Here is a 21,594-nt window from a genome sequence, read left to right on the forward strand (position 1 = left end):
GAGCAGCCAGAAGTCTTGGTACATGTTGATGCCAATGACACAGACAGAAGAAGAGAGGAGGTCCTGAAGGAAGATTACTGGGAGCTTGGAAGAAAATTGAAAAACCGAACTTCCAGAGTAATAATCTCAGGATTACTGCTTGAGCCATGCACTAATGAAGGTAAGAATAGCAGAATTAAGCAGATGAATGAGTGGCTAAGTAACTGGTGCAGGGGGCAAGGCTTCAAATAATTGGATCATTGGGATCTATTTTGGGGGAGGAATGACTTATACAAAAACGATGGGTTACACCTGAACTCAAAGGGTACTCATATCCTGGCGGGATTGTTTAATATAGCTGATAGGGAGGGTTTAAACTAAGTTGGCAGAGGGAAGGAAACCAGGGTGTCAGGGTCGAGGAAGAGGAAAATAGAAATAAGTCAAAGATGGCAAGAAGGACAGGCAGGTGAATAGGCAGGATAAGCAGGAGGAGAAGATCGCAGCGCGCACGGCCTCTCCGGAGATGAATATCTGTAATCTGTCAAGTAGGATGCCGTGCACAATTCTGATTTGATGGAGGCAGATGTGAGAGCACGGAGCAACATCTGGTGAAACTTCTGAAATGCCTGGTTCGCTGCCGCCGCTGCTGTGTGATCCGAAATCTCCGGAGGGGAAGGCCCCGAATCCTCAGCTTTGCCTGTTGCCCGGCAGCTGGGGCCGGGGTTGAAGCACTCAGCAGAGATGATGCTCGGTGCTCGGTGTTGGAGGGCTGGTTGGAGGCTCGAAGTTTTGGAACGGTCTCAGAGTCGGACTGTGGTCGAGTGCTTCCAGGAAGCTGCATCAGCAAGTTTGCTGCGCTGGAAGCTTATGGCAGGGAGAGCTTCTCCCTTCTACCATCTGCGTGAGACGTTGGGGCGTTTGGGACTTTGAGATTTTTTTTTTACTGTGCTCATGGTCTGCTCTTATCAAATTATGGTATTGCTTTGCACTGTTGTAACTATATGTTGTAATTATGTGGTTTTCATCAGTTTTAGTCTTGGTCTGTCTTGTGTTTCTGTGATATCATACCGGAGGAACATTGTATCATTTTTTAATGCATGCATTTCTAAATGACAATAAATGAGGACTGAGTGTCCTCATAATCTAATCTAATCTAATTTGCTGTGTGATAGAAATATAGCAAAATTGGTAACACATACTGATCTAAATGTACTGTACTTAGTGTATGCAGCATTAGAAATAAAGTGGATGACCTTGTAGTACAGCTGTAGGTTAAAAGATATGACATTGTGGCCATCACCGAGTCATGGCTAAATGATGGATGTGATTGGGAGCTGAATGTCCAAGGATACACAGTGTATAGGAAATGTAGATAACGAGAGAGGTTAAGGCCAAAATAAAAGCAAAAGAGACGACGTACAAGGAAGCAAAAATTAGTGAGAAAACTGAGGACTGGACGACTTTTAAAAACTTACAGAAGGAAACTAAGAAAGTCATTAGGAAAGAAAAGATGAATTATGAAAGGAAGTTGGAAATTAACATAAAAAAGGATACTAAGAGTTTTTTTTAAATATATGAAGAATATAAGAGTGACACGGGTATATATAGGACTGATTGAAAATGATGCTGGAGAAATTACAATGGGTAACAAAGAGATGGCAGAGGAACTAAGTGAATATTTTGCATCAGTCTTCACAGTGGAAGACATTAGCAACATACCTGATAGTCAGAGGTCTCAGGGAATAGAATTAGGTACAGTCAAGATTACTAGAGAGAAAGTGCTTGGGAAGCTAAATGGACTAAGAATAGATAAGTCTCCCGGACCGGATGAGGTGCAACCACGGGTTCTGAAGGAGGTGGCTTTGGAGATTGTGGAGGCATTGGAAATGATCTTCCAGGAATCTATAGACTCTGGCATGGTTCCAGAGGACTGGAAGGTCGCAAATGTAGTTCCGCTGTTAAGAAAGGAGGGAGACAGCAAAAAGAAAATTACAGACCTATTAGTCTGACATCGGTAGTTGGAAAGTAATTGGAGTCGATCCTCAAGGACGAGGCTATGAAATACCTCGAGGTGCATGACAAGATAGGCCCAAGCCAGCATAGTTTCATGAAGGTGAGATCCTACCTCACCAACCTATTGGAATTTTTTGAGGTAATCTCAAATAAGATTGACAAGGGAGAGGCTGTGGATGTTGTGTATTTGGATTTTCAAAAGGCCTTCAATAAGGTGCCGCATAAGAGGCTGCTTAACAAGACGAGAGCCCATGGAATTACAGGAAAGATATTGAAATTGGTGGAGCATTGGCTGATAGGCAGAAAGCAAAGGGTGGGAATAAAGGGATCCTATTCTGATTGGTTGTTGGTTACTAGTGGTGTTCCGTAGGGGTCGGTGTTGGGGCCACTTCTTTTTACAATGTATATCGATGATTTAGATGATGAATTAAATGATTTTGTGGCTAAGTTTGCGGATGACACCAAGATAGGTGGAGGAGCAGGAAGTGTTGAAGAAACGGAAAGGTTGCAGAGAGACTTGGTCAGTTTAGGAGAGTGGGCAAAGAAATGGCAGATGAGATACAATGTTGAGAAATGTACAGTTGTACATTTTGGAAGAAGAAATAATCGGGCAGATTATTATTTAGGTGGGGAGAAAATTCAAAAATCTGAAGTGCAAGGGGACTTGGGGGTCCTCGTGCAGGATACCCTAAAGGTTAACCACCAGGTTGGATCGGCAGTAAGGAAAGCGAATGCTATGTTGGCATTCATTTCAAGAGGAATAGTGTATAAGAGTAAGGAGGTGTTGATGAGGCTCTATGGGGCACTGATGAGACCTCATTTGGAATACTGTGTGCAGTTTTGGGTCCCCTATCTTAGAAGGGATGTAGTGGTGTTGGAGAGAGTTCAGAGAAGATTTACGAGGATGATTCCTGGAATGCAGGGGCTAACATATGAAGAGTGTTTGTCGGCTCTTGGACTGTATTCATTAGAGTATAGAAGAATGAGAGGGGATCTCATAGAAACATTTCGAATGTTGAAAGTATTGGACAGAGTAGATGTGGAAAGGCTGTTTCCCTTGGTGGGTGAGTCCAGTCTTAGAATTAGAGGGTATCCATTTAAAACAGAGATGAGGAGAAATTTTTTTTAGCCAGAGGGTTGTGGATTTGTGGAATTTGTTGCCACATACAGCTGTGGAGGCCCGATCATTGAGGGTGTTTAAGGAGGAGATTGATAGGTATCTAATTAGTCAGGGTGTCAAGGGATATGGGAAAAAGCCAGAAATTGGAACTAAATGGGAGAATAGAATTAGCTCATGGTGGAGTGGTGGAGCAGACTCGATGGGCCGAATGGCCTACTTCTGCTCCTTTGTTTTGTGATCTTGTGAAGTTATGGGAAGAGTTCAGAGTTGGGTTGAGTGAAGTTATCTCCTGGCGATCAAGGGGCGTTAAGTGTTGCTGACCCCTCGAGGAGATCCCTCACACAACAAAGCTGAATTCTTCATCTCCCAGTCTACCTCATCGTGGCCGTTGATCGCATGCACTTTCTCTGTAGCTGTATTTTAACATTATGTTCTGTAACACACACAAAATGCCGGAGGAACTCAGCAGGCCAGGCAGCATCAATGGAAGAGTACAGTCGACGTTTCGGGCCGAGACCCTTCAGTAGGACTAGGAAGATTTAAGCTTCTTCAGGATAGGCATCCCGGGAAGAGATTTTGCAGTGTAGTAGTTCAGTGCCTCGGCCTGAAATGTCGACTGTACTTTTTTCCATCGATGCTGCCTGGCCTGTTGAGTTCCTCCAGCATTTTGTGTGTGTGCGTTGCTCGGATTTCCAGCATCCGGAGATTTTCTCCTGTTTGTGACTATATTCTGTTTTCAACCACGTCCGCGTACTTGTGCATGGTATGATCTGTCTGGATCGCATGCAGACAAAACCTTTCCATGTTAGCTTTCGTGTTAATTAGTTTGACACAAGATTGCAAAGGGCAAGTAAAAGAAGAGCAAAAGTTAGGTGGGATGAGAATAGGTTCTCTTAAGGATCAGTATCTTCATTGTGTAGGACCAATGGAGATGAACAAGGAGGTTGATGGGAAGATAGAGAGGGACAGTTCACTCCGTCACCACAGTCAATACGCAGGATGACACGGAAGTCACTGTTGACACTGTGGCCAGAGCAGAAACCTGACCAAAGGGTTTCAAGCCAGAAGTTCCAGGACAGTTGGCTGCCTGCAACATACGTGCTTATTGAAATCAAGTTCAGGTTGAATTGTCATTCAGCCATACTCGTATATTCATAATTACAGCCAAACAAAGCAGAGTTTCTCTGGCGCCAAGATGCAAAAACACAGTACCAACAGCCATAAACAGCACAAAGCATATATCAGAGTTCAAAGAAAATTTTATTATCAAAGTACGTATATGTCCCCATATACAACCAGTTATTTTCTTGTCGGCATACTCGATAAATCTGTAGAATAATAACCATAACTGAAAGACCACCCAACTAGGGCGGTCAACCAGACTGCAGAAGACAACAAACTGTGCAAATACAAAAAGAAGAAATAATAATTGCAGGGTCCTATATAGGACCCTAGTCAGACCCCTCTTGCAGTACTGTGCTCAGTTCTGGTCGCCTCACTATAGGAAGGATGTGGAAACCACAGAAAGGGTGCAGAGGAGATTTACAAGGACGTTATGTGGATTGGGGAGCATGCCTTATGAGAATAGGTTGAGTGAACTCGGCCTTTTTTCCTTGGAGAGACGGAGGATTAGAGGTGACCTGATAGAGGTGTATAAGATGATGAGAGGCATTGATCACGTGGATAGGGTAGTTAAGAAAGCTTATGGGGTGTTAGCTTTCATAAGTCGAGGGATAGAGTTTAAGAGTCGCAATGTAATGATGCAGCTCTATAAAACTCTGGTTAGGCCACGCTTGGAGTATTGTGTCCAGTTCTGGTCACCTCACTATAGGAAGGATGTGGAAGCATTGGAAAGGGTACAGGGGAGATTTACCAGGATGCTGCCTCGTTTAGGGAGTATGGATTACGGTCAGCGATTTAGGGAGCTCGGGCTTTACTCTTTGGAGAGAAGGAGGATGAGAGGAGACATGATAGAGGTGTACAAGATAGTAAGAGGAATAGATAGAGTGGATAGCCAGCGCCTCTGCCCCAGGGCACCACTGCTCAATACAAGAGGACATGGCTTTAAGGTAAGGGGTGGGAATTTCAAGGGGGATATTAGAGGAAGGTTTTTTTACTCAGAGAGTGTTTGGTGTGTGGACTGCACTGCCTGAGTCAGTGGTGGAGGCAGATACGATAGGGTCTTTTAAAAGACTTTTAGACAGGTACATGGAGCTTAGAAAAATAGAGGGCTATAGGTAACCCTAGTTAATTTCTGAGGTAGGGACATATTCGGCACAGCTGTGTGGGCTGAAGGGCCTGTATTGTGCTGTAGGTTTTCTATGTTTCTAATAATAATAAATAAATAAGCAATGAATATTGAGAACATGAGATGAAAAGTCCTTGAAAGTAAGTCCATTGGTTCTGGGAACAGTTCAGTGATGGGGTGAGTAAAGTTGAGTGAAGTTATCCCCTTTGGTTCAAAAGCCTGATGGTTCAAGGGTAATAGCTGTTCCTGAGCCCGGAGGTGTGAGTCCTGAGGCTCCTGTACATTCCTCCTGATGGCAGCAGTGAGAAGAAAGCACATCCTGAGTGGTGGGGGTACCCGATGATGGATGCTGCTTTCCTGCGACAGAGTTTCAAGTAGATGAGCTAAATGGTGGGGAGGTTTTATCTGTGATGGACTGGGCAATATCCACTACGTTTGGTAGGATTTTCCGTTCCAAGGTGTTGGTGTTCCCATACCAGGCTGTGATGCAGCTAGTCAATATATTCTCCACTACACATCGATAGAAGTTTGTCAGTTTTAGACATCATTATGAATCTCCACAAGCTCCTAAGTAGAGGCACTAACATGCTTTTTTAATAATTCCGCTTACATGCTGGGTACAGACCAGGCCCTCAAAAGAGTAACACTGAGGAATTTAAGGTTGCTAACCTTCTCACCTCTGATCCTCTGATAAGGACTGGCTCATGGACCTCTGTTTCCTCCTCCTGAAGTCTATAATTAGCTCCTTGGTCTTGTGAGGTTGTTGCTATGGCACCACTCAGCCAGATTTTAAATCTCCCTGCAATATGCTGATTCATCACCACCACTGAAGGCAGAGCGGAGTGATGTTGCCGCTAAACGGCCACTCCTTTGCTTGCATCTTCGGAAACAGCTCGATTTCCATCTTTAATATCTCTATTCTTCCCTTTCAGGGTTCTTTTGAAGACCCTAACCTGGAGTTATACACAAACTGCAGTTCTTAGCGGTTCTTAATGGGGCCCGGTCTCGTGGTTACACAACTGGCCGTTGTTCGGCACGCCAAGGGCTCGGCCGAAGAGTTCGGCTCGGCTTTGGAGGCCCAGGATCTCGGGGCTCTGGAGACAGGCGGGTCGTAGGTCAGTGTCCCGGACGGGAGTGTCGTGGCAGCTGGAATATCTTTGGCTGTGTGCCCAGAGACCTGAGACCTTTGGGCACAGAGCTCGAAAAAAGTGACACAACGGACTCTTAACATCATAAACCAGCGAGTTGATGGTTATGTCTCCCTTCTCACTGTGAAACGGAGACACCTTTTTCACCCTTATTAGGGAAAGAGAGAGCCTGTGGAAGGTCGAATGCCAGGTGAAGAATGTAGTCCTTGGAGTACTGCAAGTCTGTGTCTTTGCTGCACACTTGAGTGCTCGGTGACAGGTGTTGATGCTATTTTTTTGCCAGTGGGGAGAGGGGGAATCGTTGCTTTGCTGCTGCTTACCCGTGGAAGGGGGGAGCTGGGGAGGTACTTTGGGGTTCTAACAATGAACTGTCATTCATCCTTTTGGGCACTCCTCTGTTTTCGTGGATGTTTGCGAAGAAAAAGCATTTCAGGATGTATATTGTCTACAGTTCTTTGACATTAAACGTACCTTTGAAACGTTTGAAACCTTTGATTAGGCCTGCTACAGTGGTGGCATCAGCAAACTTGACTATTATTTTGGAGCTGTGCTTAGCCAAACAGTCATAAGTGTAAAGTGAGTAGAGCGGGGGGCTAAGCACACAGCCCTGTGGTGCCCCTGTGCTGACGGAGAGTGTGGAGGAGATGTTGTTGCCAATCTGAACTGACTGAGGTCTGTAAGTGAGGAAATCCAGGATCCAGTTGCTGAAGGAGGTAATGAGGCCCAGCTCATGGAGCTTGTTGGTTAGTTTTGAGGGGATGATGGTATTGAATGCTGAACTTGCCAGGATGCTGTTCGTTAGGATGCTATGTCAACAAAAGCACTCAGACACTTCTATAGTTGTACTGTGGAGAGCATTCTGACAGGCTGCATCACTGTCTGGTATGGAGGGGCACTGCACAGGACCGAAAGAAGCTGTAGAGGATTGTAAATCTAGTCGGCTCCATCTTGGGTACTAGCCTACAAAGTACCCAGGACATCTTCAGGGAGCGGTGTCTCAGAAAGGCAGCGTCCATTATTAAGGACCTCCAGCACCCAGGACATGCCCTTTTCTCACTGTTACCTTCAGGGAGGAGGTACAGAAGCCTGAAGGCACACACTCAGCGATTCAGGTACAGCTCCTTCCCCTCTGCCATCCGATTCCTAAATGGACATTGAATCTTTGGACACTACCTCACTTTTTAAAAAATATACAATATTTCTGTTCTTGCACTTTTTAAAATCTATTCAATATAAGTAATTGATCTACTTGTTTATATATTATTATTTATTTATTATTTATTTTTTCTCTCTGCTAGATTATGTTTTGCATTGAACTGCTGCTGCTAAGTTGACAAATTTCACGTCACATGCCAGTGATAATAAACCTGATTCTGATATCCTCGGAGATCTTGACACCCAGGAACTTGAAACTGCTCACTCTCTCCACTTCTCATCCCTCTATGAGGATTGGTATGTGATAGAGCTATACTAAATTATGAGGGGTATAGATAGGATAAATGCAAGCAGCCTTTTCCACTGTGGTTGTGTGAGACTAGAACTAAAGGTTACGGGTGAAGGGTGATAGGTGAAATGTTTAAGGTGAACCTGAGGGGAAATGTCTTGACTCAAAGGTGGTGCAAGTGTTAAACGAGGTGCTGGTGGAATTGATGGGTGTGGGTTCAATTGCAACATTTACGAGAAGTTTAATAGGTACATGGATGGGAGGAGTTATGATTCAGGTGCAGGTAGATGGGACGAAGCAGAAGACCTGGCTGGCACAGAGTTGCGATTGGCCTGTTCTGTGGGGAATGCTCTATGACTGAAGATTCAAGATTGTTTAATGTAATTTCCCGTATACAAGTGTAAAGGGGAGCAAAAAACCCACAATAAGACAAAGAACACAATAATAAAAAAAAATAAATATAAATACTTATGTCCATAAAGTGACGTTAGACACAAGAGTGTCAGTACATAAGGTGACTGACAGGAAATGATAGAGTAGTGGTGGTTGGGAGGGTGGAGGGTGGGTTACTGGCTGGAGGCATTGATCAGACTGACTGCTTGGGGAAAGTAACCACACTTGAATCTGGTGGTCCGAGTGTCAATGCTACAGTATCTCCTCCCTGTTGGGAGTGGGACAAACATCGATGAGCAGGGTGGGAGGAATCCTTTATAGAACATAGAACATAGAATAGTACAGCACAGTACAGGCCCTTCAGCCCACAATGTTGTGCCGACCCTCAAACCCTGCCTCCCATATAACCCCACACCTTAAATTCCTCCATATTCCTGTCCAATAGTCTCTTAAACTTCACTAGTGTATCTGCCTCCACCACTGACTCAGGCAGTGCAGTCCACACACCAAACACTCTCTGAGTGAAAAACCTTCCTCTAATATCCCCCTTGAAATTCCCACCCCTTACCTTAAAGCCATGTCCTCTTGTATTGAGCAGTGGTGCCCTGGGGCAGAGGCGCTGGCTGTCCACTCTATCTATTCCCCTTACTATCTTGTACACCTCTATCATGTCTCCTCTCATCCTCCTTCTCTCCAAAGAGTAAAGCCCTAGCTCCCTTAATCGCTGACCGTAATCCATACTCCCTAAACGAGGCAGCATCCTGGTAAATCTCCCCTGTACCCTTTCCAATGCTTCCACATCCTTCCTATAGTGAGGTGACCAGAACTGGACACAGTACTCCAAGCGTGGCCTAACCAGAGTTTTATAGAGCTGCATCATTACATTGCGACTCTTAAACTCTATCCCTCGACTTATGAAAGCTAACACCCCATAGGCTTTCTTAACTACCCTATCCACCTGTGAGGCAACTTTCAGGGATCTGTGGACATGTACCCCCAGATCCCTCTGCTCCTCCACACTACCAAGTATCCTGCCTTTTACTTTGTACTCTGCCTTGGAGTTTGTCCTTCCAAAGTGTACCACCTCACACTTCTCCTGGTTGAACTCCATCTGCCACATCTCAGCCCACTTCTGCATCCTATCAATGTCTCTCTGCAATCTTTGACAATCCTCTACACTATCCACAACACCACCAACCTTTGTGTCTTCTGCAAATTTGCCAACCCACCCTTCTACCCCGACATCCAGGTCGTTAATAAAAATCACGATGTCAATCTGGTTACTCTAACTCTCTCAGGAAACCTCAGTGGTTTTGATTTGAAACATGAGTTTTTAAGGCAAGCTTTAGTCCCTTGGCACGGCAGCTGTAGTTGCTTTGTGAAGTCACCTTGTGACTGTGATGTCAGGTATTGGGAAAAGCGTGTCTGTGCAAGCTCTGTCTTTGTTTTTCCACAATAACTCATAATCAATGACCACGTACGCCTGCAAGCAGCGGCCTGAATCTACCTCGATCACTTCTTGGCTTTCCTGTAGTTGGGGGCGTGCCCCTCCCATTGTATCAGTGAGCTGAACTCTCCTCATGTCAGTCACCGGTCAGTACACGGCAGCGAGGCTGGTGGGCAGGGGAACAACATCACATTTATACTGTCGGTGGACATGAAGCTGTGGTTACGAGTGCAGAGTTTGTGTGTGAGAGAATGTAGATATGTGTTTACACTCAGCCACAATGGCCTATGTCGGAGGGTGGTGCAGAAAGCATACGGTGTGTTGGCATTCATTTGTCAGGGGATTAAATTCAAGAGCACGAGGTAATGTTGCAGCTTTATAAAACCCTGGTTAGACCACACGTGGACTGTCGTGTTCTGTTCTGGTCGCCTTATTATAGGAAGGACGTGGAAGCTTTCAAGAGGATGGAGAGGAGATTTACCAGGATGCTGCCTGGATTAGAGAGGGCGCAGAGGAGATTTACCAGGATGCTGCCTGGATTAGAGAGCGTGTCTTATTAGGAAAGGTCTTCTAGCTGTTCTCTCTTTGCAGTGAAGGAGGAGAGATGACTAGATAGAGGTGTGTAAGATGATAAGGGGCATAGATCGAGTGGACAGCCAGAGACTTTTCCCCAGGCGGAAATGGCTAATACAAGGCAGCATAGTTTTAAGGTGATTGAAGGAAAGTATAGTGGGGATGTCAGAGGTAGGTTTTGCACTCAGGGAGTTGTGGGTGCATGGAACATGCTGCCAGGGTTAGTGGTAGGCACATAAAAATATGGAGAGCTATGTGGGAGTGAAGTTTTAGATTGATCTTGGAGTAGGTTAAAGGGCTAGCACAAAATAATGGGCTGAAGGACCTATACTATGCTGTACTGTTCTATGTTCAATGGTGAGTTTAGAGTCACTTGTCAAACAGGCAAGACAAGGGAAGCAGTTTTCTCCTCTGAAGGACTCATGTCATTGTTATTGACACCGATGTAGATTCCAAATTAACACAGACAAAATACTGGAGAAACTCCGCGGGTCAGGCAGCATCTATAGAGGTGAATAAACAGGCAATGTTTTGGGCTGACATCATTCGGCAAGACGGTGGGACCAAGGACTCAGTGCAGACTGAGCAAACTAGAAATGTCTTTAGATCAATGAGATCATATGGGAATCAACCAAGTACAGAGTCCACACCAAGGTGAAGCCGTACCAGAGCTGTGTCCTGTCCACATTCTTGTGCAGGTCAGAATGTCGGCGCGTGACAGGGAGCCTCCTTGCCAAGCTGTCATCATTCCACAGGTGAGGATCAGGAAGATCCTCCGTATTTTCTGGACAAAGATCTCCAACCACACCCAATTCCCTCAGTGTCACCATGAAAACATGGCCACAATCAGCATGAGGAAACGCTGAAGATGGATTGGGCACGTAATGAGAAGAGAGGCTAACTCCATCAAGACAGAACTTCTTCAGACCCCTGAAGGGCAGAGGAAATGTGGGAGACCAATGACAACTTGGCACTGTACCACAGAGGCAGAAATGAGGACCCTGAACCACACCTGGGCACAATAGAGAAAATGGCCAAGGACAGGCAGGGATGGAGTACCTTCATTGCTGCCCTAAACACCAGTGGCATAACCGGCAATGTATGTTTTGGGCTGAGACCCCTCATCAAGACCAAATCTATTTAATTCCCTGATGTAAATTTGCAGTAGTACACACAAAATGTTGTAGAAACTCAGCAGGCCAGGCAGCGTCCATGGAAAAGAGCAAACAGTTGACATTCTGGGCCAAGAACTGTTTGCCCTTTTCCATGGACGCTGCCTGGCCTGCTGAGTTCCTCCAGCATTTTGCCTGTTTTACTTTGATTTCCAGCATCTGCAGATTTTCTCCTGTTTTAAAATTTGCAGATCTGGATTAACAATTAGCGGTATTTGTATCACGTACATCATGTACAAGAGGAGAGGCTATACTTGATCTGGTATTGGGAAATGAACCTGGTCAGCTGTCGGGTCTCTCAGTGGGAGAGCACTTTGGAGATAATGATCATAATTCTATCTCCTCTACCATAGCATTGGAGAGGGATAGGAACAGACAAGTTAGGAAAGTAGTTAATTGGAGTAAGGGGAATATAAGGCTATCAGGTAGGAACTTGGAAACATAAATTGGAAACAGATGTTCTTGGAGAAATGTACAGCAGAAATGTGGCAAACGTTTAGGGGATATTTGCGTGGAGTTCTGCATAGGTACATTCCAATGAGACAAGGAAAGGATGGTAGGGTACAGGAACCATGGTGTACAAAGGCTGTTGAAAATCTAGTCAAGAAGAAAAGAAAAGCTTATGAAAAGTTCAAAAAAGTAGGTAATGATAGAGATCTAGAAGATTATAAGGCTAGCAGGAAGGAGTTTAAGAATGAAATTAGGAGAGCCAGAAGGGACCATGAGAAAGCCTTGGTGAGCAGGATTAAGGAAAACCCCAAAGCATTCTATAAGTCTGTAAAGAGCAAGAGGATAAGACGTGAGAGAATTGGACCAATCAAGTGTGACAGTGGAAACGTGTGTATGGAACCGGAGGAGATAGCAGATGTACTTAGTATTCAGTACTTAGTGCTTCAATATTTACTACGGAAAAGGACCTTGATGATTGTAGCGATGACTTACAGAGGACTGAACAGCTTGAGCATGTAGATATAAAGAAAGACAATGTGCTGGAACTTTTGGAAAGCATTAAATTGGATAGGTCTTCGGGACGGGACGAGATGTACCATAGGCTACTGTGGGAAGCGAGCGAGGAGATTGCTGAGCCTCTGGCAATGATCTTTGCATCATCAATGGGGACAGGAGAGGTTCCAGAGGATTGGAGGGTTGCAGATGTTGTTCACTTATTCAAGAAAGGGAGTAGAGATAGCCCAGGAAATTATAGACCAGTGAGTCTTACTCAGTGGTTGGTAAGTTGATGGAAAAGATCCTGAGAGGCAGGACTTATGAACATTTGGAGAAGCTTAATATGATTAGGAATAGACAACATGGCTTTGTCAAGGGCAGGTCATGCCTTACGAGTCTGGTTGAATTTTTTGAGGATGTGACTAGACCCATTGATGTAGTTAGAGCCATAGATGTAGTGTATATGGATTTTAGCAAGGCATTTGATAAGGTACACCATGCAAGGCTTATTAAGAAAGTAAGGAGGCATGAGATCCAAGGGGACATTGCTTTGTGGATCCAGAATTGGCTTGCCCACAGAAGGCAAAGAGTGGTTGTAGACGGGTCATATTCTGCATGGAGGTCGGTGACCAGTGGTGTGCCTCAGGGATCTGTTCTGGGACCCCTTCTCTTCGTGATTTTTATGAAAGACCTGGATGAGGAAGTGGAGGGATGGGTTAGTAAATTTGCTGATGACACAAAGGTTGGAGGTGTTGTGGACAGTGTGGTGGGCTGTCAGAGGTTATAGCGGGACATTGATAGGATGCAAAACTGGGCTGAAAAGTGGCAGATGGAGTTCAACCCAGATAAGTGTGAGGTGGTTCATTATGGTAGGTCAAATATGATGGCAGAATATAGTATTAATGGTAAGACGCTTGGCAGTGTGGAGAATCAGAGGGATCTTAGGGTCCGAGTCCATAGGACACTCAAAGCTGCCGCGCAGGTTGACTCTGTGGGTAAGAAGGCATACGGTGTATTGGCCTTCATCAATCATGGGAATGAGTTTCGAAGCCGAGAGGTAATGTTGCAACTGTACAGGACCCTGGTCAGACCCCACTTGGAGTACTGTGCTCAGTTCTGGTCACCTCACTACAGGAAGGATGTAGAAACCAAAGAAAGGGTGCCGAGGAGATTTACAAGAATGTTGCCTGGATTGGGGAGTATGTCTTATGTGAATAGGTTGAATGAACTCAGCCTTTTCTCCTTGGAGCGACGGAGGATGAGAGGTGGCCTGATAGAGGTGTATAAGATGATGAGAGGCATTGATCATGTGGATAGTCAGAGGCTTTTTCCCAGCTCTGGAAGGGCTAGCATGATAGGGCACAGTTTTAAGGTACTTGGAAGTAGGTACAGAGGAGATGTCAGGGGTAGGATTTTTACACAGAGAGTGGTGAGTGTGTGGAACGGGCTGCCGGAAACGTTGGTGGAGGCAGATATGATAGGGTCTTTTAAGAGACTCCTGGATATGTACATGGAGCTTAGAAAAATAGAGGGCTATGGGTAACCCGAGGAAATTTCCAAAGTAAGGACATGTTTGGCACAGCTTTGTGGGCCGAAGGGCCTGTATTGTGCTGTGGGTTTTCTATGTTTCTATGAAATATAGAAACATATGGTGAAATGTGTCAACAACCAACACAGTCCGAAGATATGCTGGGGGCTGCCTTCAGGTGCCTAGAACATAGGAACCCTATCCCTTATGTCACTGGAATGTGGGAGGAAGCCCACATAGTGACAGGGAGAGCATACAAACTCCTGTGAGACTGTGGCTGGAATTGAACTCCGATTAGTCATCGCAGGTATTGTAAAGCGGTTGTGCCAGTCACTGTAAATGGAACACTTTTTATTCTGTTGTCCTTGCTTGTACTATTTCAATGTGCCAAGGTGTATGGGGTGCCCAGGGAGGAGTAGCGCCTCTGCGGAAGGGTCTTGTGCCCCTTCTGGGGCAGCTCACACACCTTTGGGTCGCACCGGTCTTACCTGCGGCTCCAAGTAATTGTTTGCAGTGACCGCAGCCACAGCCCGCTACAGGCGGGCTAAACCAGCTGAGGGTGGTGGGTGGCTTTATACACCAGTGAGATAGGTACATGGCTAAACTAGCGCGTGAATTCAGCCCTGGTACACTGGTGGGATCTAGTCATAGTCATAGTCATAGTCATACTTTATTGATCCTGGGGGAAATTGGTTTTCGTTACAGTTGCACCATAAATAATAAATAGTAATAGAACCATAAATAGTTAAGTAGTAGTATGTAAATTATGCCAGTAACTTATGAAATAGGTCCAGGACCAGCCTATTGGCTCAGGATGTCTGACCCTGCAAGGAAGGAGTTGTAAAGTTTGATGGCCACGGGCAGGAATGACTTCCTATGACGCTCTGTGCTGTGCGTGAGATCCAATGGCCGAGAGCATTTGGACGATGCTCCACGGAGAGCGAAGGGCATGGCAAGGCACAGAAGATGTCACTGAAAGCAAGGAAGGGCCTATTTTGTGATGACCACTCAGGAGTGTGGAACGGCCCCAGGGCAGTGGCTGTCCCACCTTAAAGACTCTCCCGCACAGGTCTCCTGCCACCTTTGGACACAAAGCACGATCAGCAATTTCAATGACGCTCTGATGTCACTGTGTGACATAATAAACCAATTTATCTTTGCAAAGTTGTAAGTCACAGATAAGATCAATGGTCACAGTTCTTTTTCTCAGGGCAGGGGAGTATAAAACTAGAGGGAACAGGTTTAAGGTGAGAGGGGAAAGATTTCAAAGAGCCTGCGGGGAAATCTTTTCCCAATGAGGGTGATGCATAACAAGTTTAGAAAGGTTCAGGGGGACATGGACAAAATGTAAGGAAATTAGACCAATTTAGGTCAGTTGCTTGTATTATTAGTCTGACTTGTCAACATTTAAGAGAAAAACACACACAAAACGAGAGGAATAAACATTTCAGGCTGAGATCTTTCATTAAGTCTTGGCCTGAAATGTTGACTGTTTATTCATTTACATAGCTGACCTGCTGTGTTCCTCCAGCATTTTGTGTGCGTTGCTCTGGATTTCTGGCATCTGCAGAATCTCTTGTGTTTAACACTTAAGGGTAATTTGGATAGGTACATGAATGGGAGAGGTATGTAGGGCTCTGGACCAGATGTAGGTCAATGGGACAAGGCAGATTAATAGTTTGGCACAGGGAAAAAGGGCCGAGTGGCCTGTTTCTATGCTGTAGTGCTCTTTGACTCTGTGACTGTAGCTTTGCTAAATGTCTTGATGGGTGCGGGCATGTGGGCTTGGGTCTTTTCGGATCAAGTTCAAGTTTATTGTCATTCAACCGTACACGTGTACTGCCAATCAAAACAATGTTCCTCCAGACCAATGTGCACAACACAGTACATATAACTCACACACACAACATAAGGTCATTTCACCCAAAAAATGATCAGATAATAAGATGCATTGAGGACATCAATTAAAAGGTAAATAGTATACCACTATTGATGCTTCATACTGAATGTAGTATCTACTCTAAGAATCCAGTTTGCATCAGAATGTAGCTCCTAGCAAAACTCCCCCCCCCCCCCAGTCCTCCCACCCCAACCTACTCTAACTGAGGAACCCGCTGGGTGCAAAGCTGCAATGCTAATCCACTGTAAATTCCCCAATCACAGCATCCCACCCCCCCCCAGCCCTCCAGCCCCCCAGCCCCCCAGCCCCCACTACATGCACATTCAGACAGAGCCTGATTCTCTGCATTTTACTGTCTCGGACAAAGGGTTTGGGCACAACCCAATAGTCTTTGCTGTCAGAACTGGCGGTGCAACTGGACTCAGGCACTTTGAAACTGGAGAGAGAGAGAGAGAGAGAGTGAGAGAGAGCGAGAGAGAGACAGAGAGACAGAGAGAGAGAGAGAGAGACAGAGACAGACAGAGAGACAGACAGAGGTGGGGAGAGAGAGAGGGAGGCAGAGATATGAGAGAGAGACAGAGAGAGAGAGAAAGAGAGGGAGACAGACAGAGAGAGAGGGAGAGACAGACAAAGAGAGACAGAGAGAGAGACAGAAAGAGATAGATAGACAAAGAGAGAGAGAGAGAGACAGACAGAGAGAGGGGCAGTGAGAGACGGAGAGAAACAGATAGAGAGAAGGAGACACAGAGGCAGAGAGAAGAGAGATAGGATTGAGACAAAAATAGAGAGACAGTGAGAGACAGACAGAGATAGAGAGTAAGAGAAAGAGAGAGAGATAGAGACAAACAGAGAGGGAGCCAGGCAGAGACACTGAAAGAAATTCAGTGAGAGACAGAGAGAAGCAAAGATAGAGACAGAAGCAGATAGAGAAGAGAGAGAGACAGAGAGAGACTGACACTGGCGTACTGACAGGGAGCCAGTTGCTTTAAGAGAGTCCGATCGGCTCGGGGAGAGTGGACCCAGGCACCGGCCCTCTCACACTCACACAACCAGCGCTTTGTCACTGTGGGTTTCCATGGAGATGCTCGGACAGAGGAGCTGGGATGCGAAGCCGGGCTAACCCGGCCGGTTACTAATGAGGAGTTCGCTCGCCTCAGCCCGGCATCAAAGGCTCTCTCTCTCTCTCCCCGGAGAGAGCCCCGGCGTCTGCCCGCTGCGTACCGCCGTGCGAGGCGCCGGGAAATTGGCCAATATCCTGACTCATTTCAGTTCCCTGTTGTAAAACTGTGGGTTTGGGAGTTGTCTAAACTTTCCTGACCAATCCGCTCTTTTGTAATTCGCACCCAGGAGACGTTTGAATCCGAAGAATGGCGTCTCCGCTGTAGCTGGGGCGGACGGAGAGACAGAGCGCCTGAAGAGGGGAGTGCAGACTTGGTCTGACCCGGGGCATACCAGGTCAGTAAACCCGGGACAAAGTGCAGGATAGAAGGATAATCATGTCCGGGAATCACACCCGTCTCTGTGTTGTCGTGCCTGTGTGTGTGTGCCTGTCTCTGTTGTCGTGCCCGCGTGTGTGTGTGCCCGTCTCTGTGTTGTGCCCCTGTGTGTGCCCATATCTGTGTTGTGCCTGTGTGTGTGTGCCTGTCTCTGTGTTGTCATGCCCGTGTGTGTGCCTGTCTGTGTTTTTGTGCCAGTGTGTGTGTGCCCATCTCTGTTGTTGTGCCTCTGTGTGTGTGCCCGTCTCCGTTGTCATGCCTGTGTGTGTGTGTGTGCCCATCTCTCTGTTGTTGTGTCCCTGTAAGCGTGTGTGCCCATCTCCGTGTTGTGTCCCCATGAGCGTGTGTGCCCATCTCCGTGTTGTGTCCCCATGAGCGTGTGTGCCCATCTCCGTGTTGTGTCCCCATGAGCGTGTGTGCCCATCTCCGTGTTGTGTCCCCATGAGCGTGTGTGCCCATCTCCGTGTTGTGTCCCCATGAGCGTGTGTGCCCGTCTCTGTGTTGCTGTGTGTGTGCGCGCGCACGCATGTCTAGATTCTGGAACAGTGGCGGTGACTTAAATTGAACCATTGCATGGTGCAGGGGCTTGGGAATCACCCCGAGGTTATTAACAAGAAGAGACTACTTTTGAATTTTGATTCAGGAGTAGGGAAGCCGATTGTGAGCAGATTATAAAGTCATCTACAGGAAGAGGAGATGAAAGGGAAGGATTCGAGATGGTTTTCTGACCCATTCTTGTCTGGTCCGGACTACTGGTGGACCCAGGAATGATGAAGAAAATATCACCTGTCTGACAAAGTTGTGGGCTAGGATACCAGGGCCAAATGTTCACCTCCTTCTCCATAGGGCAGGGTAAGTTGATGAGACATAGGAGCAGAATGAGCCCGCCTGGCCCATGGAGTCTGCTTCATCATTCCATCCTGGCTGCTTTATTCTCCCTCTCAGACCAATGCTCCTACCAGTAATCTCTGATGCCCCGACTAACCTCCACACAATGAGTTGGGCAGCATAGCCGTCTATGTCAGTGAATTCCACAGATTCAGCACCCTCTGGTTAAAGAAAATCCTCCTCATCTCTTTTCTAAATGGATATTCCGCTATTCTGAGGCTGTGCCCTCTGGTCCTAGACTCACCCATAATGGGAAGTGCTGCAACTGTAACGAAAACCAATTCCCCCCGGGATCAATAAAGTATGACTATGACTATGAAACATCTTCTTCACATCCACTCTATCTAGGCCTTTCAATATTCAATAGGTTTCAATGAGATCCTCCCTCATTCTTCTAAACTCCGGTGAGTACAGGCCCAGAGGCATCAAATGTTAACCCTTTCATTCCTGGGATCGTTCTTATGATCCTCCTCTGCATCTTTTCCAATGCCAGCACATCATTTGTTTGATAAGGAGCCCAAAACTGCTCACAATACTCTAAGTGCAGTCTGACCAATGTCTTTTAAAGCCTCAGTGTGACATCCTTGCTTTTGTATTCTAGTCCTCTCAAAATTAATGCTAACATTGCATTTGCCTTCCTCACCATCGTCTCAATCTGCAAGTTAACCCTTAGAGAATTCTGCACAAGGACTCCCAAACCTCTTTGCACCTCTGATTTCTGAAGGAGATGCTGAAACAGCCATCATTTGGGGTTTACATTAACACTTCAGTCCAGATGTTTGATGAAAGAAGAGAAACCTATCATGACCCAGTGACAGGCTATTTGGCCCATTGGGTGCTTGCCAGCCACCAGCAGGATAAAGCATTGAGTTCCATTGCCCCTGTACCCACCATTACACATTTATGTTCCTATCTTGTGTCTGTACCTCCCCCCAGTTACTTTCACACTTGATCTCTAGCTGGAGTAAGTGGTATAGACAGTTAACTTACCAGAGTATCTGGTTAATGTTAATGTGATTGGACGAACCAGCCAAGGTAGTGTAGAGGTTAGCTATTTCAGCTCAGGATGTCAGGAGTTTTACAACAGGACAGAGTAGCGCCTTCAACCTCCGCCAACCCCAGTTTAACCCTGGCCTCATCAGGGGACAACTTACAATGACCGATTAACCTACCGACTGGGGGGGGGGAACTGGGGCACCAGAGGGAGGCTCTCTACAGAATGGCGTCAGAGTTGAACTTTGAACTTCGGAGTGCCCCAGGATGGCACAGTGCTAGCCGCTATGCTGCCTGGAGTTCCGAGTTCAACCCCAGTTTGTACGTCCTGCCTGTGACCACCTTGGTTTCCTCTCGGTGCTCTGCTACCTTCCACAGACCAAAGACCTACCAGTTGGCAGGTGAATTGGTCATTGTAATTTGTGGCTAGGGTTGAGTAGGTGGGTTGCTGGTGCACAGCTTGTGCTAAGTACCATCGATGTACCCTGTCCTATGTTCAAAGTCGTACCTGGGGCGTGACAGTGGAGCTGGAGGTCTGAACTAAATCCTGTGTTTGTCCTCTCCTCCCTTAGGTGACCTGGATGGTGATGGTGTGTGAAACGAAACTAAGGAAGCCTCTCGGCCGCATCCTGGAGCGGTTCTGCCCACAGCAGGTGTTGCGGGAGCTCCTGCCCGAGGTGCCAGGCACTCTGCGAGACTCCGACGTCCCTGAGCTCTTCCGTGAGCCCTTCATCTGCAGTGGCTACCGGCCGGTGGGCCGGGCCTGGAAGTACTATGCACTGAGCCTCTTCCTGTGCCACAACGAGGCGCTGAACGTGTGGACGCACCTGCTGGCCATCCTGGTGCTGCTGGCCCGTTTCTGCGCCTTCCTGTGCACGGCTGCGCCCCTGCCCGTCCTCTACGCACTGCCGCTCCACTGCTTCGTGGTGGCCTGTCTAATCTACCTGTCGTGCAGTGTGCTGGCCCACCTCTTTCAGTCCAAGTCTGAGTTGGCACACTATTCTTTCTACTTCCTCGACTACGTGGGGGTGGGTGCCTACCAATACGGCAGTGCGCTGGCACATTACTACTACTGTGCTGAGCTGGACTGGCTGCGTGTGATGAGGCCCTTCTTCCTCCCCGCCGCCGCCCTTCTCGGCTGGCTCTCCTGTCTTGGCTGCTGCCTCTCCAAGATGCATTTCAAGCGGCCGTACCCCACCCGCCGCAAGTTGTGCCAACTGGTGCCTGCCTGTCTGGCGTACATGCTTGATATCAGCCCTGTGGTTCACCGCCTAGCCGGATGCTGGGCGGCCGGCTGTGCGGACCCGGCCGCCGTTTACCACGGCCTGCAGATCGCCCTCTTCCTGGTAGCCTCGGCCTTCTTCTCCTGTCCCGTGCCGGAGAGGTACTTCCCGGGCAGCTGTGACATTGTAGGGCACGCCCACCAGATCTTCCACACCTTCCTGGCCCTGTGCACGCTGGCCCAGATGGAGGCCGTGCTCCTGGACTACTGGGGCCGCCGGGACGTGTTTGCTGTCCGCGGGGACCATGACTCCATCTACGCCGCCTGTGGCCTCTTCGCCCTTTTGCTCCTTGGGTGCGGCTGCTCAGTGCTGTACCTGCGCCACGTCCTGCAGCAACGGCTGAGGAAGAGAAGCGAATGAGGGCCGATCCCGCGGGGAACCTAGACTGTGCTCTAACAAATTAACATGATGTGTGAATAGATTCATGTGCAGAGCCTGGCGGACTCCCAACTTCCATTTGTCTTTATTGGTCACCTCGACGTACGGGGGTGTGAAAGGGGTCAGCCCCTGTTGGCGGGTGTCTGTGTGCTGCTGGTGTTGGAGGTGGGGCTAGGGAAGGCTGCAGTGAGGGGCTTCACTCTCTGTCTGACACTGGAAGTGAGTGTTGGGACCGCCTGCAGGGAGTTCCACTGTGTCTGACATCCAACAGTGTGTGATGCAGTGGGAGCTTCATTCCATGTCTGACCCCAGGAGAGTGTGATTGGACAGTGGAGGGATTTTCACTCTGTCTCCGATCTTGGGCATGTGTGATGCAACAGTGTGGAGGAAGTATCAATCTGTGTCTGACCCCGGGAGTGTCTGGTGGGATGGTGCAGAGGGAGTTGTGTCTGACCCCAGGAGTGTGTGATGGGATGGTGCAGAGGGAGTTGTGTCCGACCCCGGGAGTGTCTGGTGGGATGGTGCAGAGGGAGTTGTGTCCAACCCCGGGAGTGTCTGGTGGGATGGTGCAGAGGGAGTTGTATCTGTTCCTGGGAGTGTGCGATGGAATGGTGCATAGGGAGTTGTGTCTGACCCCGGGAGTGTG

The 21,594-nt window shown here is 47.4% G+C and overlaps 1 protein-coding gene across 1 annotated transcript; it reads left to right on the forward strand.

The window, feature by feature from the left end:
• The first annotated feature begins 16,631 nt into the window (after nucleotides 1-16,631).
• On the forward strand, nucleotides 16,632-20,938 carry paqr8 (progestin and adipoQ receptor family member VIII). The gene is made up of 2 exons (XM_063055396.1): nucleotides 16,632-17,365; nucleotides 19,860-20,938. The coding sequence occupies exon 2, from the start codon at nucleotides 19,869-19,871 to the stop codon at nucleotides 20,928-20,930; it is 1,062 nt and encodes a 353-aa protein (XP_062911466.1). The 5' UTR covers nucleotides 16,632-17,365; nucleotides 19,860-19,868; the 3' UTR covers nucleotides 20,931-20,938.
• The last annotated feature ends 656 nt before the right edge of the window (nucleotides 20,939-21,594 follow it).

Source organism: Mobula hypostoma, chromosome 8 (assembly GCF_963921235.1).
Source record: "Mobula hypostoma chromosome 8, sMobHyp1.1, whole genome shotgun sequence".
NCBI lineage: Eukaryota > Metazoa > Chordata > Chondrichthyes > Myliobatiformes > Myliobatidae > Mobula > Mobula hypostoma.

What these genes read in the sequence shown, in the direction of transcription:
- paqr8 (XM_063055396.1), top strand. Translation starts at nt 19,869, where the DNA reads ATGGTGATGGTGTGTGAAACGAAACTAAGGAAGCCTCTCGGCCGCATC.